This window comes from Parus major, chromosome 1A (genome assembly GCF_001522545.3).
Source record: "Parus major isolate Abel chromosome 1A, Parus_major1.1, whole genome shotgun sequence".
In the NCBI taxonomy this organism is placed as follows: domain Eukaryota; kingdom Metazoa; phylum Chordata; class Aves; order Passeriformes; family Paridae; genus Parus; species Parus major.
Window position 1 is genome coordinate 37,888,668 of NC_031773.1, and position 20,446 is coordinate 37,909,113.

A 20,446-nucleotide genomic window follows, 5' to 3' on the forward strand; every position below is an offset into this window, starting at 1 on the left:
CTTATTGGGAAAATTAATCAGTTCAGAAATCTGCTATAATGGTATTTATAAGTGAAACTTAAATTAATAGCATGCAGTTGGGAGAATCAGCAATCCCTTCTTTGCCTTCTTAGCTATCTGTATGAGGTGTGATGAGTTTAATTAATGAAGTATGTTCCACAGATACTCCTTAGAAACATTCCTTCAGGCGATATTCCATCAGTAGGATTCTAGCTAAAATAAGAATTTAATGCACCTCTTTCTCCTATTAAGTTCACTTGTACCCCCTACACCTCTAGCATTTCTAGTAAGACATATATACAAAATTAATACTAGTGTTTACTGTTCCAGTAAATTCCTTTGCTTAATACTTTTACCTTCACATTAAACACACTATGGACAGAGTGGAATAATGGTTTGCATTGCTTTTCAACACCACAAGAAATATTAGGCATCACCAGACACCTTATGTGTTTAAAGCTCAGGTTACTTTGTTCAGTGTTAGTGTGTACAACTAGCCTGTTAAGCATACTTAAATATTTTAGCTCTCCTGGTCTCCAGAGTTTTCACCCCTTTTTCCCTTTAGGGAAAAGGGAGATGTTCCAGCTCAGAAACAGATTGCTATCACCACCCAGAGGCCGGCTGCATGTAACTGCTATAGGGATTTTCCTAACTAGATGGGCATCAATCGCAGTTGGTGATCTAAAGATAGCTTGTAAGGCAAATAGTATGAAGGGTTACTCCTTGGGAGTGGGTAATGTACCTCTAGGAATTTGAACCAGAGAAGTGGGATTCACCAGTTGGCCTGAGGCCACTGATACCTCTTGTTAAATCCACCAGTTGCACATCTCTGGTAGACACTCACTGCCCTGGACTCAGCCACATTGTGGTATTATGAACATCAGTCTAAGGCTGTGTGTGATTTCTGAGCAGGCACACCAAAAAATTTAATCGTGATTCTAATTTTAAATCAGAATTATTCTTTTAAGTCAAAATTGGCCTACCCATTATAAAGGTAGGAAATATAAAATATCATTCTGGGGTTATTTTTTAAATGCTAAGATCAGCCATGTGTGACCTGACTGGGAATTTTTGTTCTTCAGGCATATTTGTACAATGCATGCACTACCAAGCATCCAGCAGCAATATCTGATTTCAGGGCTGTCGGGGTGTCAACAGTGTTTACAGCATCTGCAAGCTTCTCTTTATTTTTCTTTATTTATTTTAAAACTTTGACTACTGAACTCTGTTAACAGCAAAAGTCCTGTCAAAGTGATGAAAGTGTGGGCAAAATAATAAAAGTATTACATTTGAGAACAAGTTTGGTTTTTTTAAAATTTATTTTCTCACTTTGTTGGCATGCTGTAGCAGTAGGGAACTTTTCACAAAACGTCCACTTAGTTCTCCAAGTGTCTGAGTTTTTTTGGGTTTGAACTTCTTTTTAAGAAATAAGTCTGATTCTTAGCTTGAGCATTTTTGGAAATCCCATTATGCTACTTAGTACTTACTTTATGCTATTGTGACACAGGGAGGAGAGTGAGGTGAAATATTTCACACAGTGCTGGACCAGGGAAAACTCTGTGAGACTTATTTCATGTATTAAGCCTACTGTAGTGGGTAAACAGTCCATTTCTTCTCATCCCTTATTCTTTTACCTGTAATGTGATAAATTGTTATGTTCTTATCGCACTAATTCAACAACAATCAGGGAACAAGTTCCTAAATTAATAATGAATATAAAACACATTATTGAGTTCCTCTTTGCTATATGACATTTTTATAAAGTGATTACAGGAAGAATATCCTGAGAAACCTGTAATGGATAGGCCTATTAAAGCACTCAAATAATTTCATAAGTGAGAAAATAGCATTTGAAGCTAGTGTTTGTCTTAGCTGACTTGTGCATTATAATACTCTGAATCATGGCCACTGAAACGCAAGAAGGATTTCTAAATATATGCCATAATGATCAAAACAGAAGATCTACAACAGAAGATAAAAGACTTTCTGGAAAGCAGAATTGTTATAAGTGCATATTATATTGTTGGCTTTTCACAAATATTAAAACAAATGTTATATATAATGACTTTGCTGTACTAATATAGTTTCTTTTATTTCTGTTATTGATAAAACTTAGAAATAGTGGTGTAATACATACATATATATATATATATTTTGGGCTTGTAGCATAAAATAAATGAAAATAAAGACTGCTTTTGTTCATATAACTCAAAAACTGAAAAGACAGTCAGAACCCCCCCTGCATTCTTTGATTATCTTATCCAGATGAAGACAGCCGTGACCAGAGCTCCAAGGGAGGAATTTATTGAACCTCTCTTATGGGGGAGTGTGAGACTCAAGATTGATCTATTGGGGAGGGGGGGAGTTGAATCTAAACAAAGAGACATCTAAAACTTACGATAAATGTTTGAATCATGTATAAGAATTTATGAATATGTAATAGATTTGTGTTTTTAAGGGACAATCCTTTGTTAGTAAGGCGCGCTCTTGGCTGAATGGTGAAGCACCCGGCCGTATTTGTTAATTTTGCTAATATTTCTGTCTCCTAATTGTCTTTCTATTAAACTTTTAAAATTTTATATAAAAAATCTGAACCTCGTTTTTACAAAAATGATTTATTTTTTTTTCTGGCACACACAGAAAGAAGCCCCTCATTTTATCATTGGGAAGTTTCTCAAAGCAAGAATATCTTTCAAAATGAATACTTGAGGAGTACTCTGGCTACGTGTCACGCAGACCCGTAAGTCACAAATACTTTGAGGTGGCGGTCTCCTTTTTCAGTGTCTCCGCCGCCTTCGGTCGCTGCCAAGCGCTGACGGGTCCGGCCGCCCCGGCCCGGCTGAAGTGACCCTCCCGGCCCTGCTCCAGGCTCTTCCCGGGAGCTCCGAGGGGCGGTGGCAGCCGGGGCCGGGGCGCGGGCGGGGCAGTTCGGCCCGGCCCGCCGCGGGGGCAGGCCCGCCGTGCCCCGCCGGCCCCGGGAGCTGCTGACTTTCCGTCCTGTGCAGTCCGAGGGCGTTTTGGAAACTTGGAGAGGCCAGTGCGGCCCCTGTCCCTTGAAAGCCGTGGAAGATGGGTTTCCTGAGCAAGCTGGCGGCGCTGCCAAAACTCAGCGGTGCGGTGGCGGGCCGGGGCGGCGGTGCCTGGCGGCGGCCGGGCCCGCCCTGTGCGGCCGTCCCGCTCCCGGGCCGGGCCGCCGCTGGCCCCCGCCCGCCGCCCGGCGGCCGCGCCGCCTCCTCCTCCTCCTCATCCTCCTCCTGGGCGCTGGGCAAGTACGAGGAAGTTTTTCAGTCCAGCCTGGCGGAGCCCGAGAAAGTCTGGGGAGAAGTCGCCGAGCAGATCCAGTGGTACAAGCCCTGGGTCCGGACCCTAGAGAGGGGCAGTCTGGGGAGCGCTTCCTGGTGAGTGCCCCCGGTGCGCTGCCGAGGTCGGGACACGGCCGGGGCGGCTGTAGCGGGGAGGGAGCGATTGTTTAATCTCAAATAATGTCTAAGTAGCTCATAATTTACATGGTGTGGTTAGATGGTTTAGATGTTGCGGTTAAGGTAATGTTTGGCAAAGGCCGCGGCGTTGTAATATGTATCTTCATTAGTGAATGGCGAACTACACTAAGACAGACTGTGATAACCTTCTTAAAAATTACTGGATAGGATTTTCAATACTTTCTCTAAGGTAGTGTATTGTTAAAATTTTGTGTTTACCACCCTTGCCTCTTTTTCAGCACGTTTACATCATGCTCTGATCTTTTCTCAAGAAGAAGCTGTTGCAGAATATAAAAGGCAGTGTACAATAAGGGTCATCTTTGTTTGGTACATCAATGTTCTTTGCCCCTTTTGTATTTTTATGGCTTGTTTTTTATTAAAAATACTAAAAATATAATTAAAATATTAATAATTATCGAATCTGTGCAAATTAAAAGATACAGAACCAGTGGAGTGGAGCTGGGTTTCTTATTGGTTATAGGTTATTACTGACACCTCTAGTAGTGAAAATTTATATGTCTTAAGCTAAATTGTAAGTAACACCCAGCCATGATGGGCTGTGTAACAGTGGATAAATAGGGTCCTTGAGACTCTGATCTTGAGATCATGGCACAATTCAGAAAGTCCAGGTAGGATTGCCTGCATAATTAGGGTCTAGACAAGAGCGTAGAGAACAAAACCTATGAGGAGCAGCTGAGGGAGCTGGGGTTGTTCAGCCTGGAGAAAAGGGAGCTCATGGGAGACCTTACTGCTCTCCATAACTACATAAAAGGAGGTTGTAGCCAGGTAGGGGTCAGCCTCTTCTCCTAAGTAACAAGTGATAATACCTTAAGAGGGAATGGCCTCAAGTTGCACCAGGGGAGGTTTAGATATTAGAAATATTGGATATTGGGAATACTGCATATAAGGAAAAACTTCACTGGAAAGGTTGTTAAGCATTAGAACAGGCTTCCCTGGGAAGTGAAGGAATTGCCAGACCTGGAGGTATTTAAAAGTTGTGTGGATGTGGGACTTATAGAAAAGGTGTAGTGGTGGACCTAGCAGTGCAGTGTTTAATGGTTGGACTTGATGATCTTAAAGGCTTTTCCAACTGAATTGGTTCTGTGATCCTGTGATTAAAGACCAGTAAAGCTCATTGATTGTAGCATTCCCAAACGATATAATGAAATCAGTGCAATGGTTACTTTTGAAGAACTAAGGAATGCAAATATTACACATGCAAGTGAACATAGTTTTGCTATCAAATCCTGCCAAATAAATGTGATTTGATTTGCTGAGCAGGATAAGCTTGCTTGTTTGAAGCAACAGGGTTAGGCATTTGTAAAGCTTTACTTCTTCAGTGGAAATGATTTCACCTTATGAGAGGGAAAAGTGGATGTTTCATGGTCTGAAGTCAGACTTGTCTTCCAAATGCTTTTCTAGCCTCATTTTTTAACTTGCATCTTTCCACCTCTGTGGATGCAGAAACTGAAATCATCTTCTTAATGTGGGCAAGTACCTCAAAGGAGGTTGTTCAGAAGACAGAGCCAGACTCTCTTCAGTGATGTCCAGTGACAGGACCAGAAGCCATGGGCACAAACTAAAGCACAAGATGTTCCCTTTAAGCATCAAGAAACAGTTTTTTAATGTGAGGGTAATTGAGCACTGGCACAGAGTCGCTTGTGGGATCTCCACCCTTGGAGATATTAAAATACCATCTGAACATGGTCCTGGTCTACTGATTCCAGGCTGATGTTGTAGAGGCCTAGAAGATAAGGGTGGTAATGTGTATGTCTCAAACACCCATATCCAGATAGCTGTGGAGCCAGCTATTATTACCAATCAAGGATTGTTGGTAATAATAAGACTGAGAAAAAACAGGCTGTGACTCGAGAAGAGGGTCATAGAGAGGTAAGGCAGCACTTTCCTGGGATAAATGTCCTTGTTCTAACCCCTGGAGATAAGCATTACATGGTACAGAGCAGTAAGGTTGAGAGGTGGGCAAGAACGGTAGGGGGATCGGGACCACCAAAGACTGCCAAAGCCTTCTGACCCATTTTCAGAAAGGTCTGGAAGAATGGACAATGCATTAAAATTACTTATCACTAAATTTGCATAGAAAGCAAGAAACTTATCTATAAAATGTTACCCCCACGAAGTTCAGGTGTCCATGTGCCTCAGATTGCGACAGCCCTGATATCAGCTGTATCAGCACTGGAGCTAGTGGTGGTGGTCTCTCTCTTTTTCTTGTTTTCTTTTTCTCTGCCCCTCTTTAAGCTCTCTCTTTTACCTTGCACCCTACCTTTATCTGAAACCACTGCCATGTGCTTATACTCTGGTATCAGGGACTAACTTACATCGATTTCCATACAAAGTGTGTGAAATTTACTAATAAAACTTTGTAAATTTTTGCAGACCCACTGACTTTTGTTATTATTTTTGACCATGAACGTTTATAAATCTTAGGTTCTTCCTTCCCCTTAAGAGAGGGATGCCACAGACCTGCCTGAGCAGGTGCCCTCCAGGGGTCCCTTCCAACCTCCAGCCAGTCTGTGGTTCTGTGGCATTATACGAAGATGCAAGTCTGAAGACTCAACATCAGGCTGTAATTGTGTTCATGCCTGTTGCTTTGTGGATAATAAAATTATAAGCAATTCAAATTTGTGTAAATAAATGTCTTAATGTGCATCATGCAGTTTTGTTTCTTTAAGTTCATTTGTTTCTTTAAGTTCAGTGATAACAAGCTGTATATTGAATGTTGTACTTTAATACCTCTGAAGTCCCAAATTGTTAGCAGCAGTCAGTGTGCTCAGCAGCATGACAGGTGGAAAAGTTCTTTGAATACGATAGACAGAACATAGAAAAGGGTCTTTCAGTGGACAGGCTGAAGAGAAGACAATGGAACTCAACTGAGAAAGAGGCCAGGCTTCCAAGCAAAAACATAGCTTGCTGGCTTAACAGGGTAAGGATGGAGTTCTGGTCAGAAGTTCTCCATAAACCTTGGAAGCTGTTTATGGAGGCCTGAAAAATAGTATTAAGATTTTCATGTATGTGCTTTGTGAGTTAGAATTTGTTTCCTCTTTAGTGACATTTTATTAGATCAGTTGGAAATAACAATTTTTTTTCAATATCCTTGCTTTTGGTTGCAAAACCTGAGACTTACAGAAACAGATGCTTTTCATACATTTTCCAGTGTAATCTCCTTCAATTAAGAAGTTGAAGGAGGCTGTTACTGTATTTAAAATGTAGGCATAAGGCAATTCTTCCTCTCTAAATAAGAGCATGAAAAAAACTTGCAACATGCCCGTGTGTTTTCTTCACTCTCTGCCGTTGGAAATACCAGTGTTGTCAGTGCAATGCAGAATGATTTCCAGAAAACAGGTGATCAGTGTCAACATCCCCTGACTTGTTTTTTTGAAGCAGTAATCCCAGGTACCGTTCTGAATTGCATCGGGGGCTGATACAGCACAAAACATCTGGTTTTGCTTACATGAAAATGAATAAGACATGAAAAATACTAAGAGCTACAAAGCATGTTTGCTTAAGAAAAGGATGAAAGAATTGAAAGTGTTTGATGTAAAGGCCAAAATCGAGACCTAGGTTTTAAACCATATAGAATTGGCAAAGAAGTTGAAGGAAAAACTTCCTTGAGTTGGCTTTGAACAGGTCAAAACTGTCTTCGGTTGCGACATGGGAAACATAAGAGAAAAATGTTAGAGAGAAAAATCTTTAGAGATTTTTGGGGAGAAAAATATTTTTAGTGCTGAAGTTAGTGAAACAGTTGAACAGATTATTTTGGAATTTTGTGGAATGCCAGTTAAGAGGGTTAAAACAAGTGTCTAGGAATGTAGAAACAGTTTTCTCTAACGTGTGCAGGCAGAGAGCAGTTTTGCAATATACGTTTTCCTCTGATGGTAAGACATAAGTACAATATATAATCCTCTTTGAATTTTGGAAATGCTGCCCAGATTTCTATTCAAATGTTGCTTACACTTTTGAAACTGTGACAGGGTCAATTTACATAATAATATCTCAAATTATCTAATATTGTCTAACATTTTATTCAGCTTCTACTCTCATATAAAAAAAAGAGGATCTCTGTTTTTCTGATCCTATCAAAACCTCTTTCTTTCTCAATAGGGTAACAAAGCTCTCATCACACCTTACAGATGGTTTTTGATTAAACCTACAGTTAGATCCTTCACACATTTGTTTGTGATTGCTAAAAATTCATGTTGATGTTGCCATGTATCTTTAGAAGAACCAAAGCTTTTATGCCTGCTTGTGTTTTGACCATTTTTAAGTGAATATGCATAGTCCATATACTGTGTTCCCTTGTTAATATCATCCTACAGTGATTTGATATAAAAATTTCATATTATTTGATATAAAAATCTGAATCTTACACAACTTTTAAGATTGTAATACAGAGTTTCTCTTATTATGTGAAACAATTCCAGATCCTTTATTGTTCATATGGTTTTCCTTATAGGGAGAGGGTTTGGTAGACTTTTGTACAAAATGGTTTGTGACTTTGATGGTCCCTCACTATCTCTTTATTAATGACATTGTAAAGGAGTTGTAGTAAGACAACTGCATCCTAAACATCCTAAACACTGGTTTTAATTTTACAATCACCATTTTTGGATGATAAAGGCTATCCCATAGCATCTGTGTGTATGAATATAAGAGTAATATATGGAATAACCTAATTTAGAGCTGTCCTTTACTAAACAGGAAAAGTGAAGAAGGAAATACATTTTTTTTTTTTAACTAGTAGTGGGTTACTTTAGGCTGTCTGTTATTTCTAGTTGTATTATAATAATATGTTACCACTGTACAGTTGTCCCTATAGAACCTTTTGGAAACTGTCAGCTATGTTTTTTTTCATATATTGCTATTTTTCCACAATATGCACAAAATGCACAGAGATACATGCAGATAGAAAAACAAACAAAAAGGGCATCATTTAGTGTGAACTTTAACTTTTAGGTACTGTGTCATCTGCCAGTAAATAGAATTGTCATTGTGTCTGGTACCTTCTGTATTTTTGTACTTTGAGGATTATGCTGCACTTGAATTTTCTTTTTTTTCTGTGTAAAATGACTATAAAAGTGAAACCTAATTTTGTGAAATGTTTTTTCTTTAATTTGAAAATAAGAATTTTCTGTAAATGTCTAGCTGTTGAACAGCCTATGATTCATATCACTTTACAGAAAATTTTGAGTCACAACAGTGTTGTCAAATGCATTGTAATATGATTTTATAACTCGAGATCCCTTTCATTTAGCTACAGGTGCTTGTATGTTTAACTGTGATTGCCAAGAGATGAATAAGATTATTTTGAGTCCTGAACCTGTTCTCCTTGAAAAGGATATGTGTGTGTGCCAGTACAAAGTAGATTAATCACATGTTTTCATAATATTAAATTATTTTATGTGAATTTATGCTTTTTCTGTGATACCATACATATAAAAATCAGAGTGATTAATGCAAAGTAAGTTAAACCAAGACCTACTTTACAAGTTCAGCAGGTTCTTAGTTAAGTCTGTTAAGATACAGTGCTTTAACTTCTCTATTTTCACTTATAGTCATATTTGGTTTGTTGAGTCAATCATGAGGTTACAGAATAAAAACTACTTCCTGAAGTGAGTATGTTTCAAGACCTGTGTTTTAATTTAATGCTCTCATTCATTAAAGGAAAATGCAACAATGCAAGAAAAAAAAAGGTAAAAAAAAGAGTTGTGTTAGTTTGGAAGGCTAGCTATTACATACTTGAAACTTCTTTTTTAGGTTTGTAGGTGGAGAGCTGAATATCTGTTACAACGCTGTAGATCGTCATGTTGAGAATGGACGAGGAGACCAAATTGCCATTATTTATGACAGTCCTGTAACAAATACCAAAGAGAAAATAACATATAAGGAACTTTTGGAACAGGTATGTTTCATAATGACCTTGTTAATGAGAAGGGGAAATAAATATTGCACAGTGGGTAGATACCAGAGAGGTAGAAATGATCTACCTCACTAGTTTACTCCTTTTACTGTGCTAACTATTGATTTATAAGCTTTACTACCTCTGCCAAATTATACTGCATCCATTAGGTTTTAAAATTCCTCTATTTCCTCTTTTTCTTCTACAGTTTAATAGTTTTTTCCCTGGTTGGTTAATATTTTAACTTGTTTGTATTTGATTTAATTTTCTTTTCCCCTAACAGATCTTAATTAAAAGGTTAAGCATAACAATAGTTAAGTCTCTTGACAGATGCTGTGATGATCAAAAATACAGTTCATAGAAATGAGGTGTGTACGTTGGCTGTTGTTGCACATAATTGAGTGTAAGCCTAAATGAAATTTAACTGGGGGAACTCCAGAGAAATCTGCATTACCTGCCCCTCTGTAGGTTGTCATGAGAGTGCTGGTGGCCCTTCTGTCTGGAAGGTCTGTGGATTTTGACTTCCCTGCTGGCTGAAGAAGCCTACTCCTGATGACATTGTGAATATCCAGTTTGCATCAGCTCAGAGATTTACTCTGTGTCTCACCATGGGTTGTTGCCACTATGGGTGTTTGCAGCCTGCCCCACTGAAGGTTTTTGGCTCTCAAGGCTCTCTGCTGGAGGTTTGCCCTCATGCTGCTTCTTTTGTTTAGCTGCCTTTTTTCTTCCAGTTTCGTGCAGCAGTTGAGCTTAATGCTGAGTACAAAGAAATGTTGGAGACTTGCATTCTTCCTTAATGTGTTTCAATGTGCAGGATGGATTACTTTGCAACACACTCACTGTACTAAAGATAAGCATTTAGTGTCTGTAAGGCTCAGAATACAGAGAAATTCAGTTTGTGAGGGGTTTATTCCACCTTTGCAAGAAAAGAGAAGTTGTACAGCTACAAAGAAATTATTAACCTGTTATGCATTCTACCTTTTAAGTAAAATATAGAAATCATGTACTCCTTACCAGTTTTCTATTTATTTAACAAGTCAAAAAAACAACATGCCATACAGTATACTGGAGCTGGATCAAATACCTTCTAGGTGTTTTAAGAAGTCAGAAGACTTTGAAAGGATCGAGCTCTTGATCTAATTTTATTTATACTAATATATAATAAGTATAATTACAGTTTTTCAATTGTATTGAATTTTCAATTTCAATTCAATTAGAATTATTCAATAATTATGATATATACATAACATATATGCAAATACATGTCTATATATGAAATCAATCTATACATATGTTGCATAAAATAATAATAATACTTGTTTTTTTTTAATGCAGAAATAAAACATTTTAATGTAAATTATTTTACGTGAACTGGATTGGTGGAAATTTCCTCTGTAATGTAGCCTTCCTGCTTTTTAAGCTTGATATTTTATTAAATCTCCTAAACTTATATTTCTGTAAGTGTATTAATTGTCTTAAGACATGGTGAATTTGTGCAAAGTTAAAAAATTCTGCTATTTGACATACACATTCTTTCATCTACATTTCTTGTTACAGAGCATTGCAAAACCAAGTGGAAGAACTGGTTTAGGTTTTCTGATGTATGTAGTACTCAAGTTCATTATAATCTTGCTGGAGGCTGAGTGCTGTGTAAATACTGTTTCTGAATTCTCTATAGTTTGCTCTTAATCAAAAGCAAATAAATATGAAAGGCAATATTTGATATTAATAGCTTGTCTGTTGAAGCTTCCTGGTCCCGTCTTGTAAAATAAGAATAATTTGGTTTATCTGCTAGCTACTGGACTCCTGAAAACAGAAGTATCAAAGAGATCTGCTGAAAATGGGAGGGACGTAGGCTGTTGTATTTTTTTCATGGATCTTGTAGGTCTAGGAGAGTTTATCTTGTGTTGAAGGATTCTGTGCCTGTGTGTCCCAGTCACTGTTCAGCCTAGCAAGGTTTGGAATTCCTTTTTTGAGCATTTTGAATGTGATTTCTGATTTTGTATCTTTTAAGACAAATTCTTTTGGCATGGACCAGCACTGCTTTTGGTAACTGCTAGGAGTTGACTTCAGAACTGACTAAGAACCTTAGCTGCTAATCCAGCTGTAGTATTTGGTCGCTGGATAAAAGTGAAAGCATGCTCACTGGGTCCATGCATTTGTTAGAAGGGTAATTTATGCTCTGGTCTTCCAAGCTGAAAGCCTACTTGAGTTTCTTATTGTATCACTTGGTATCAAGTGATTTTATTACTGAAATGTCACGTATATTAAAGTGAGTGAGAAGTCTTAAACTTGAAGAAAAGTGGAGAAATAGCATGTTAGTTTTTGAGTGATAAAGTACTACACTGTATTAATGTAAATCATAAATGACAACACATTGTAACAAAGTGGATGATTTCATGGCTTTTAACAGTTTAATGAAATATCAGTACTCACTTTCCAAACCTCTCCCTTTTTTTGAGAAAGAGTGATTTCTTGGATGTTTCAGGACTACCACATCAATCTGAAGTGCAATGTAAACCTGCTTTACAATGTTCCCTTGTCTTCCAAATAGTTGCAGATAGAGACAGCGTTTTATTGTATAATCCAAATGTTACCTGTCTGTCAGAAGGATGAAGAAAGGGGCACAGGGAAAATCATAGATTCCCATGTATTGTATTGGATTGTTATCTTTAGTGACATTACGATCTTTAAGGGGGGAAGTTAGGTGCAGACAAGTGACTGGGTTTGCACAGGTGACATGTAGTTCCTGTATGCTGTACACATGTTCTGCTTTAAATACAATTGAGCTATGATAGATTTCAATAAAAATCATGAAAGTACATGCAGATCTCTTTGCTGTCTCCCTCTGACACCCCGGAACCAGTTATATAGCTTGTTTACAGGCACTGGGAGTCTTCTATTAAAAAAATTAAGTATTTTTCCTTTAGCAGGCAAGCATTGCCTTTTTTCCTAATTACTAATAATTATGAAATAATGATAATGAATAATAATAATACTTATCCATTTTGTTTAACTATTTATTGCCCCCTATCCACACTTACAGTGACTATAAAATACTCATTAAATGTTATTGTCATTGTGTCTGGCCTTTTTGTCAAGCCTCTGCTTCAGAGTCACAAGCAGGGAAGCTAATGATTAGCTTTCTTTTTGCTTTGAGAGAAGGTGATGTTACCTCTGTGTTTGCAGATTTTAATATTTTCACACTAGGAAGTATAGAAAAGTAATTTACCTTTGGAAATAGAGTTATTATCTTTATTTACAATTACTTTCACTAATTATACGTAGAAATGACTGTAAATGCTGGTGGTATGGCAATAAATGCTAGCTTTGTTCATGTTCAGTCTTTGGTTTTTGTTGAGTTTTTCTAGTGTATATCAGTTTTACATTATCTCGATGGGTACTAATAAGTCTAGCATTAAAGATACTTTCTCCTGAAAAGTAATACTTAACGTAAGAGTTCTGTCCCTTGCAAATCATATAGATACCTTTGTTGGTGTGAGTTTTCAGCTTGGTGTAGTGATGACTTTGCCTTACAAACATGTTCTTTTTTGTGGTTGAAAATAACAGCATAGATTCATGCAATGCTTCCCGAAAATGGAACTTGTGCAGTATCTTTGGATGCAAGAGCGCCTGCTTGGGGCTTCTGAATTTTCATTTTCTTAAATCCTCAGGTAGAATGTAGGAATGTGCTGTTTGATTGTGGATGAGCTGTGCATTTAATGCAAAGACAGAGCAGATGCTCCTGGAGCTTCTGGATGTTACTGTCTCAGGTTGCTGAAAGTCTGAACACGTATTTTCACTGAAGAGAAAAATAGTGAAGTGGGAAATGGATATATAAAAGCAATATGGGAGCAGAGGTCCAGGAAATAATGTCATTAGGCAGAGGTAAAACAGCAGAAAAGAGCAGTTAAAACCAGTAGTGGGCCTTTGATTTGCGCAGGGTGATCCATGGTGCTTCTTCACTTGGGTAAGTACATCACCCTAGTTGATTTAGTACTGGTTATTTTTACACATCCTTACTACATACAAAGCAGTTGATGTCATTTTAAGTGTACTAATGAGAATTCTAGGACTGAATGGAGTTACTCTTTAAAAAGAGAAAACTCAAATTTTTAAATAATATAAATGAAAGTGTTTCTTTCAGAAGATGCCACATTGCCATGCCGCAACAAGCAGGTTGGGACAACTTCACAGTGCTTGTCACAGGCTCCCATGCTTACTATAATCCAACTTAGAATATGTGGTAAATACCAAAAAAATATTCAGTACTACTATAAAATAATACTAATTTCAGTAGTATTTTGTAGTACAAAATATTGTACTACAGTACAATGAATATTGTGTACTGTCAAAGTAATAAATATTTTCTCATGGTGTTACAGAGGTATTGCTGCTGGTCAGTCTATTGCATTTCTTGAGTTCAAGTCCTTTGCTGCTGTACAGAATCTCTCTTAGGCTTCTGCATAACAAAAATTAAAATCTGACAATGAGAGCAAAAATTAATTTTAAATCTAGGTATTTCTCTGAATTTGTGTTTGCCTTTAGTTCAGGGTATAATGTTTCTTGTCTAAGATTCTGAGAAGTTCATGACACTGCAGTAAAGAAAATACTACTAGATAGTGATTTGTGTTTCAAAGTTAGCTAGTTAGGACAGAACTTATATTATGAAATTACTTGTTTACATTCATTCTTAAGAGCTAAAATTGAGAAATATAAACTGTTACCTGAATAAAAGAATGACTGGTAGACTCATTTAAAAATAGCTAGACATCACTATAGATTATTTTTTTTTTTGGCTGTACTGACTACAATAATTAGTTTCCTTCCATTTTTATATTACAAAAGAAAAATATATTAGTGAGTTTTTTGCAAGAAGGAAATTGTCTTAAATTTATTGAACCTTGATTACATTACGTCAACTTTATCATACTGACTTGTCTCTTTGATGTTGTGCATCTGATGATTGTATGAAACTTGTTTTTTTATGGGGCAACAGCAGATCTGGAGAAACTTTAAATATGGATGTTTTGTCAGTACAGGTCTCCAAGTTAGCTGATGTCATGATCAAACATGGTGTGAAGAAAGGAGATCGCGTGGTCATCTACATGCCTATGATTCCACAGACCATGTACTGTATGCTGGCTTGTGCGAGAATAGGAGCCATCCATAGTCTGATTTTTGGTGGATTTGCATCTGCAGAGCTTTCAGTTCGCATTGATCATGCAAAGGTAATAACCTGTTTGGAGCAACAAATACTACTGCATTAGTTATTCCTATCAGTCAGTGTCAAAAGTGTTGTTTGGATTTTTTCCCAGACAGGATAACATTTGTCTTTGTGTGGCACACAATTTCAGTTTGTTTATAATACCTATTGTTGCAATATGAACAAAGTACTGTGTCTGTGCTGAGGTTGATACTTGCATAGCAGACAGCAAGTGAGCAATTTTGACCCCTTCTACAAAATCAAGAGCTTAGCACACAGTTGTCTGTATAGAGTGTACTTTCTTTTTGTGTTTGTCAATCTTTTTCTACAAAGCGTCTCCTTAATATTGGCTTTTGGTTCAGCATTTTCATCAAGTGTATGAGGAAAATTCTGTCAGCCCTAAGTGATTTCATTGGCTTATCTGATGTTTAAACAGATGAGGTAGTACATTTTTTCAGCTATGTTGTGATTTAGGAATGGTATTCCCCAATTTATTGTTCTTATTGAAACACTCCAAACCTTACGTTGCTTCCTCGCTCCCCCTTCTCCCTCCTCCTCCCTGAGGTGGGATGGAGAGGAGAACTGGAGGCCTAAAAGGTAAAGATCAGGTTGAGGTAAGAACAACGTGCTGAAAACAGCAATGAAATAAATGAACAGTAGCAGCAGCAATATTCATAGCAGAGTGTACAAGAGAGGCAAATGATTGGAGATGTAGTGCAGAGCCTGCACTACCCCACCACACCCTCCAGAAAGGACCCATCCCCCTTCCCACCTGGTGTGTGGCTTGAGGTGCTATGGAATGACCTTTGGGTCCTGGCCATGCCCCTCCTGGCTGTCACAGAAATTAACCCTGTCCTGGCTGGAACTAGAACAAGCTATAATTCTGCTTCATTTAGTTTTTACACAAAGCAGGACAGCTATAGAAACAGTTACCCTAAATAAGTGACTGTGCAGATTACATAATTAATAGAGGTGAATTGCTTTAAAGGCTTCTGTGTTCAGCATAAGTTGAACTTGTTTATAAAGCATTGTGATGTCTACATTAATGCAATGAAAATAGTACTTGACTATTCTTAGTATCTTATATTGGCATATTAGTAGCTTGTGTACTCATTAGTTTCAAACCAGCTGACAATGGGATGACCTATTGTTTTCTACTAGTGAACAAGGTAAAGTCTGTGTCGCTTAGATCAGTCACCTGAAGGATTCAGACTCTCTATGGTAGCTGTCTTATCATTGAATCATGTTGCTTAGACAGGATAGACAAAACAGGATTTTGTGTAGGGTTCAAGTCTCCAGGATTTGTGGAACTTAGATTTCTGTGTGCAGAAGTGCTTTTCAGATGACTGATGTTTGAGTTCTGTAAATATCTGTAAATAGAGAGTTGAATGCATTTCATCTCTCCTTGATGCTTTAACAAAAATGTTAATAAAATGGCCAAAATGGTTTGTTAGAATGATAAAAAAAGACTAACAACAGCTCCCTAATTTTCCCTGTCTTTCTTCCCACTACTCCAGTTTATTTAGCAAGCTATAATTAGGTAAAAATAATGTAGAAGATAAAATTATAATCTTTAAAAATGGAGGTTGCTACAGTACAAATGATCTAGCATATTTACTTTTAGAGTATTTTGCAATTATTAACTAGTTAATCCCAATGGTTTTTCCCCAGGGAAAAAAAGGGAGTGAGCACAATAATCGTAATCCTTGCTTCATGCATTGAAATGAAAAGAGAGGAAGTCTCAAGTTTTCTACCCAAGGTCACATAGCAACTCTTTTGAAGTGTTAGCTATATAATTATTCGTTACAAACCATGGGCTAAGTCCTAATTTACATTGCCTTTTGGTTCTTTAAAAGGCAGTGTTATGGATGATTTTTGGTCCATCTGATGTATAATGAAAATGTGAGTATGGAAAAGCACATCCTCACTCTAAATTTAAAAAAATGCCCCAATTTTCAGCGTGGTAAAGCTTTCATGATAAGTGAATTACACACTTCTGAGGCTACCTGTAAATATCTGTGATAGACAGTAAAAATGCTGAATAAATAAAACAGTTGCACGATAACCAAACCTTTTTATTAGGATTTTATGTGAATTGGTTTAGATGCTGCAGTACAAGGCCTGATGTTGGTAAAATTAATTAGAAAGTGCTAAAGATGTGCAGTGGAAAGCTGGCTGTAAGATGCTGTTATAGAAGAAAGATCAAACTTTATACGCTGTTGGAAAGTCTGAGTGAAAGAAGTAACAAGCATTTTCTAGTGACTATGAAAAGGTACCCTTGGCCAATTTACCTTAATTTATCTTGAATTTTAAGTAGGTCTGGGAATGCTGCAAAGTCCTGAGGCTGGTAATTTCTACTTGTGTCAGGTGTTAGCAGTTACAGGTATTCTGCAGTGAATTGTGATGAAGTGATAGAGCATGAGAACTAGATTTTTTTGTCATCTTTCTTTCACTTGATTCTGGGAATATATAATTTGTAATATCAAAGCAATAGGTAGATTCATACTGTCATGGAACAGTTGGAAAAGACCTTTAAAGGTCATCTAATCCAACTTCCCTGCAGTGAACAGGGTATCTTCAGTCAGATCAGGTTGCTCAGAGCTCTGTCAAACCTGACTTTGAATGCTCCCAGGGCTGGAGCATGTATCATCTCTGTGCAACCTGTGCCAGTATTTCACCACTCTTATTGCAAAGAATTTCTTCCTTGTATCTGGTTTAAATATACCCTCTTAGAGTTTAATACCATTACCTCTTCGTTCTATTGCAGTAGTCAATGCTGATGTCTAGCTTTTAATCCATCAGTATCCCCAAGTCCTTCTTGGCCAGGCTGCTCTCAATCCCTTTACATTCCCCAGAGTGCACTGATTCTGGGGGGGCCTAGCCTGGCACAGGTGCACGACCTTGCCAGCACCTGGCCCTGTTGAAGCTCACTAAATTGTCATGGGCCTACTCCTTGTGCTTGTCCATGTCCCTCTGAATGGCATCCCTTCCTTCAGCAGTGTCAGCTGTGTCACTTGAGGAGTATTAGAGAGTATAGAAGAATTTGTAGGAGTCTGCAAAATAGAATAAAAGTGTTGGTCTTGCACCTACAACTTGTACTATTGGGTCTTGCTTTATCTCATTTCTACTTTATAATGTTGTTGTTTTTTCATATAGCCCACTAGCTCTGTCATTTCTTCTCTGTCAGACCCTTGAACTCTCCCTGGTTTTTCTTCAAACTTGTTATACTCCTGTCTGATCTTAACATATAGAACTACATGGAGTGAGAGAAGAGGTGGGAAATGGATGTATGAAAGCAATCTGGAAGCAGGAGTGCAGGGGAGATAATGTCATTAGGTGGAGAGATGAAAAGAGCAGTTAAAACTGGTAGTGGGCCTTTGATTTGCCCAGAGTGATCCATGGTGATTCTTTACTTCGGTAGTACATCACCTTAGCTAATTTAGCATTGGTTATTTTTAGATGTCCTTACTACCTGCAAAGCAGTTGATGAGCACAGGTGGCATCATTTACAAATTGCTATAAAGCTAGTGATAACAAGAGTCTTTCATCTTAACACTTGAATAGAACTGTGTACATTGTATTTGTTATAGTCTAACTTCAGGGTGGCCTACCAATGAATTTTCAGTTTAACTGCATTTTATTGTATCATCTTCTATTAAATCAGTGCATTCCAAAAAGGAAAATCAATGAATGCTGAAATTTTAAAGCTCATGCAAAATCTTTATTTTGAATACACACCAATTAGGGATCTTTCCTGAATGACAGATTTGGACAGGAAACATTTTATTATTGCATAAGAAAACAATTTAATCTGTGCTTCCTCTGCTGAATTTAATTTCACTGTGACATTGTGTTTTATGCCTACTTAATGAGATTTATGCTAATGCACGCAATTAGTAAACTAGCTTGATCAAACTGAGCACCAGATGATAAATAAACTTCTAAAACTTCAAAACAACAGAGATTGAGGACTTGTTCTTTTCTAAGTAAAATATGTTCTAACACATAGTTTCTTTAGTGCTACTTTTTCTCCCCTGAAAAACAACAAATAAAAATACAGATCTTCGGACCTAAGTATGCAGATTTCTTCACTAAGGAAGTCTTACATAAAAGCTGTGGTTAATTTATTCACAAAGATGTGAAATCCACATTTGGAAATAGATATTAGTCTAAAAAGCCCCAGAACTATCCAAATCTGATTTTCAGTAATTTTATACCCTCAATCCTTCAACCATCTCTTGAGAAACTCTAGCCTTACTTCCCTCATGTGCCTTATGACTTTGCCTTATTCTCTTCCTGTATTTCTAGTTTCCTGCCTTGTTTGCCTTCTTTTCCCTCTGTCTTCTGTTTTCTCTCCTGTTACATTTATTGCAGACTGTGAAAAAGCCAAAGTTCTTCAGCTAGTATTGAAATATGAAATTGGAAGCATTAGGTAGAAGGTAAAACAGTACAGCTAACTGTTGACATCACTGCACCATTCTTCCTTAGTGGAGGAGCTAAGATGGACAGAGGTTTCTCTCTGTGTTCATTAATATTTGTACAACTAATAAGAAGTTAATACTGTTGATTTCTTACTTAAATGTGTTTGAAAATAGTGAAGTGTCAGAAGGCATTAATGTTCTTCCGAACAAAAAGCAGATGCATGGACAGCAAGGTTACACAAACTTGATTTACTCTAGAAAACTGATCTAAACCCCTGTGTCTGATTATGTAATACATTGAGTTTAATAGAAAATGTAGTAACATATCTAAAATACATTGCAAAATGTACACATTAACTATCTTCTTTTTTTAGCCCAAACTTATTGTAACAGCGAGTTTTGGAGTAGAACCGAAAAGGAAAGTGGAATACATATCTCTCCTAGAAGCAGCACTGGCAAGGGTACAGAGCAAACCTGATAAAGTTCTCGTTTACCAACGACCTAATTTGGTGGGTGTACAGTTGTAGTGCATTTATGTTACCTTTCACATGTTTCTGCATGTGCCTCTACTTTTTTGCAAGAAATATTTGTATTTTGTTTTTTGATTTTAAGGGCGAGCATTGTATTTTTAAGATTTAAATACAAAATAGAACTAATGCAATAGAGAGATTACAGAAAATTGAATAGTACTGTATAAAAAATTTGAATAGTACATGTTTTTTGAATTAATTCCATTTATTCCATGTGGTCTTCTTTTGACAATTTTCTTATTTTTCAATGGGCAGGGCCATGTTTCTCTTACCAAAGGTCGGGATCTTGACTGGGAAGAAGAACTTGCAAAAGCACAGTGTTCAAAATGTGTCTCCGTTCCCTCAGACCATCCACTTTATATTCTATATACATCTGGAACAACAGGTTTGCCCAAGGTAAAGGACTATCAGTAGTCTAAGTGTCTGTGACCAACTATTTGCAGTTCCCCTTGAAAAAATATTTAATTGAAAAAATGTTTGCCAGAGCAGAGTGCTATAAATGATAAGCATTGCTATAAATAGTTTAATCCCGTTTATTCATATTTCACTATTTTAAAGGCAAGGTCTAGGAATAAATCCTGTTTTTTAATTTAAATAGTAGTAGTATAGAGATAAGATGTATTTGCTTCAAATGTTTCTGCAAAATAAACTTTTGAGGATAGCACAATGTCTTTTATTCAGTACTATCTTCTGTGTTTTAACTTTCTTAGATAAGCCTAGTATAGTCACTTAATGACAAGACCAGTTAATATATCACTTGTGTGATAGCATTTATTGCTGACTAATCTTGTTCATTATTTACGTTTTAGCTAATTTTCTTGTAGATAAGACATGGTGAATGACATGACAGATTAAATGAAATAAAGCTTGTTCTGAACACTTGTGTTACTGCACAA

The 20,446-nt window shown here is 37.2% G+C and overlaps 1 protein-coding gene across 1 annotated transcript in view; it reads left to right on the top strand.

Annotated features, from left to right (window-relative positions):
- Positions 1–3,069: 3,069 nt before the first annotated feature.
- The window catches only part of ACSS3 (acyl-CoA synthetase short chain family member 3), a 65,680-nt gene continuing 48,303 nt past the window's right edge, over positions 3,070–20,446 (top strand). The window contains exons 1-5 of the mRNA XM_015626990.1: positions 3,070–3,398; positions 9,252–9,396; positions 14,436–14,624; positions 19,395–19,529; positions 19,806–19,946. Of these exons, the coding sequence (XP_015482476.1) occupies positions 3,070–3,398; positions 9,252–9,396; positions 14,436–14,624; positions 19,395–19,529; positions 19,806–19,946 (939 nt within the window). The remainder of the gene's footprint in view (positions 3,399–9,251; positions 9,397–14,435; positions 14,625–19,394; positions 19,530–19,805; positions 19,947–20,446) is intronic.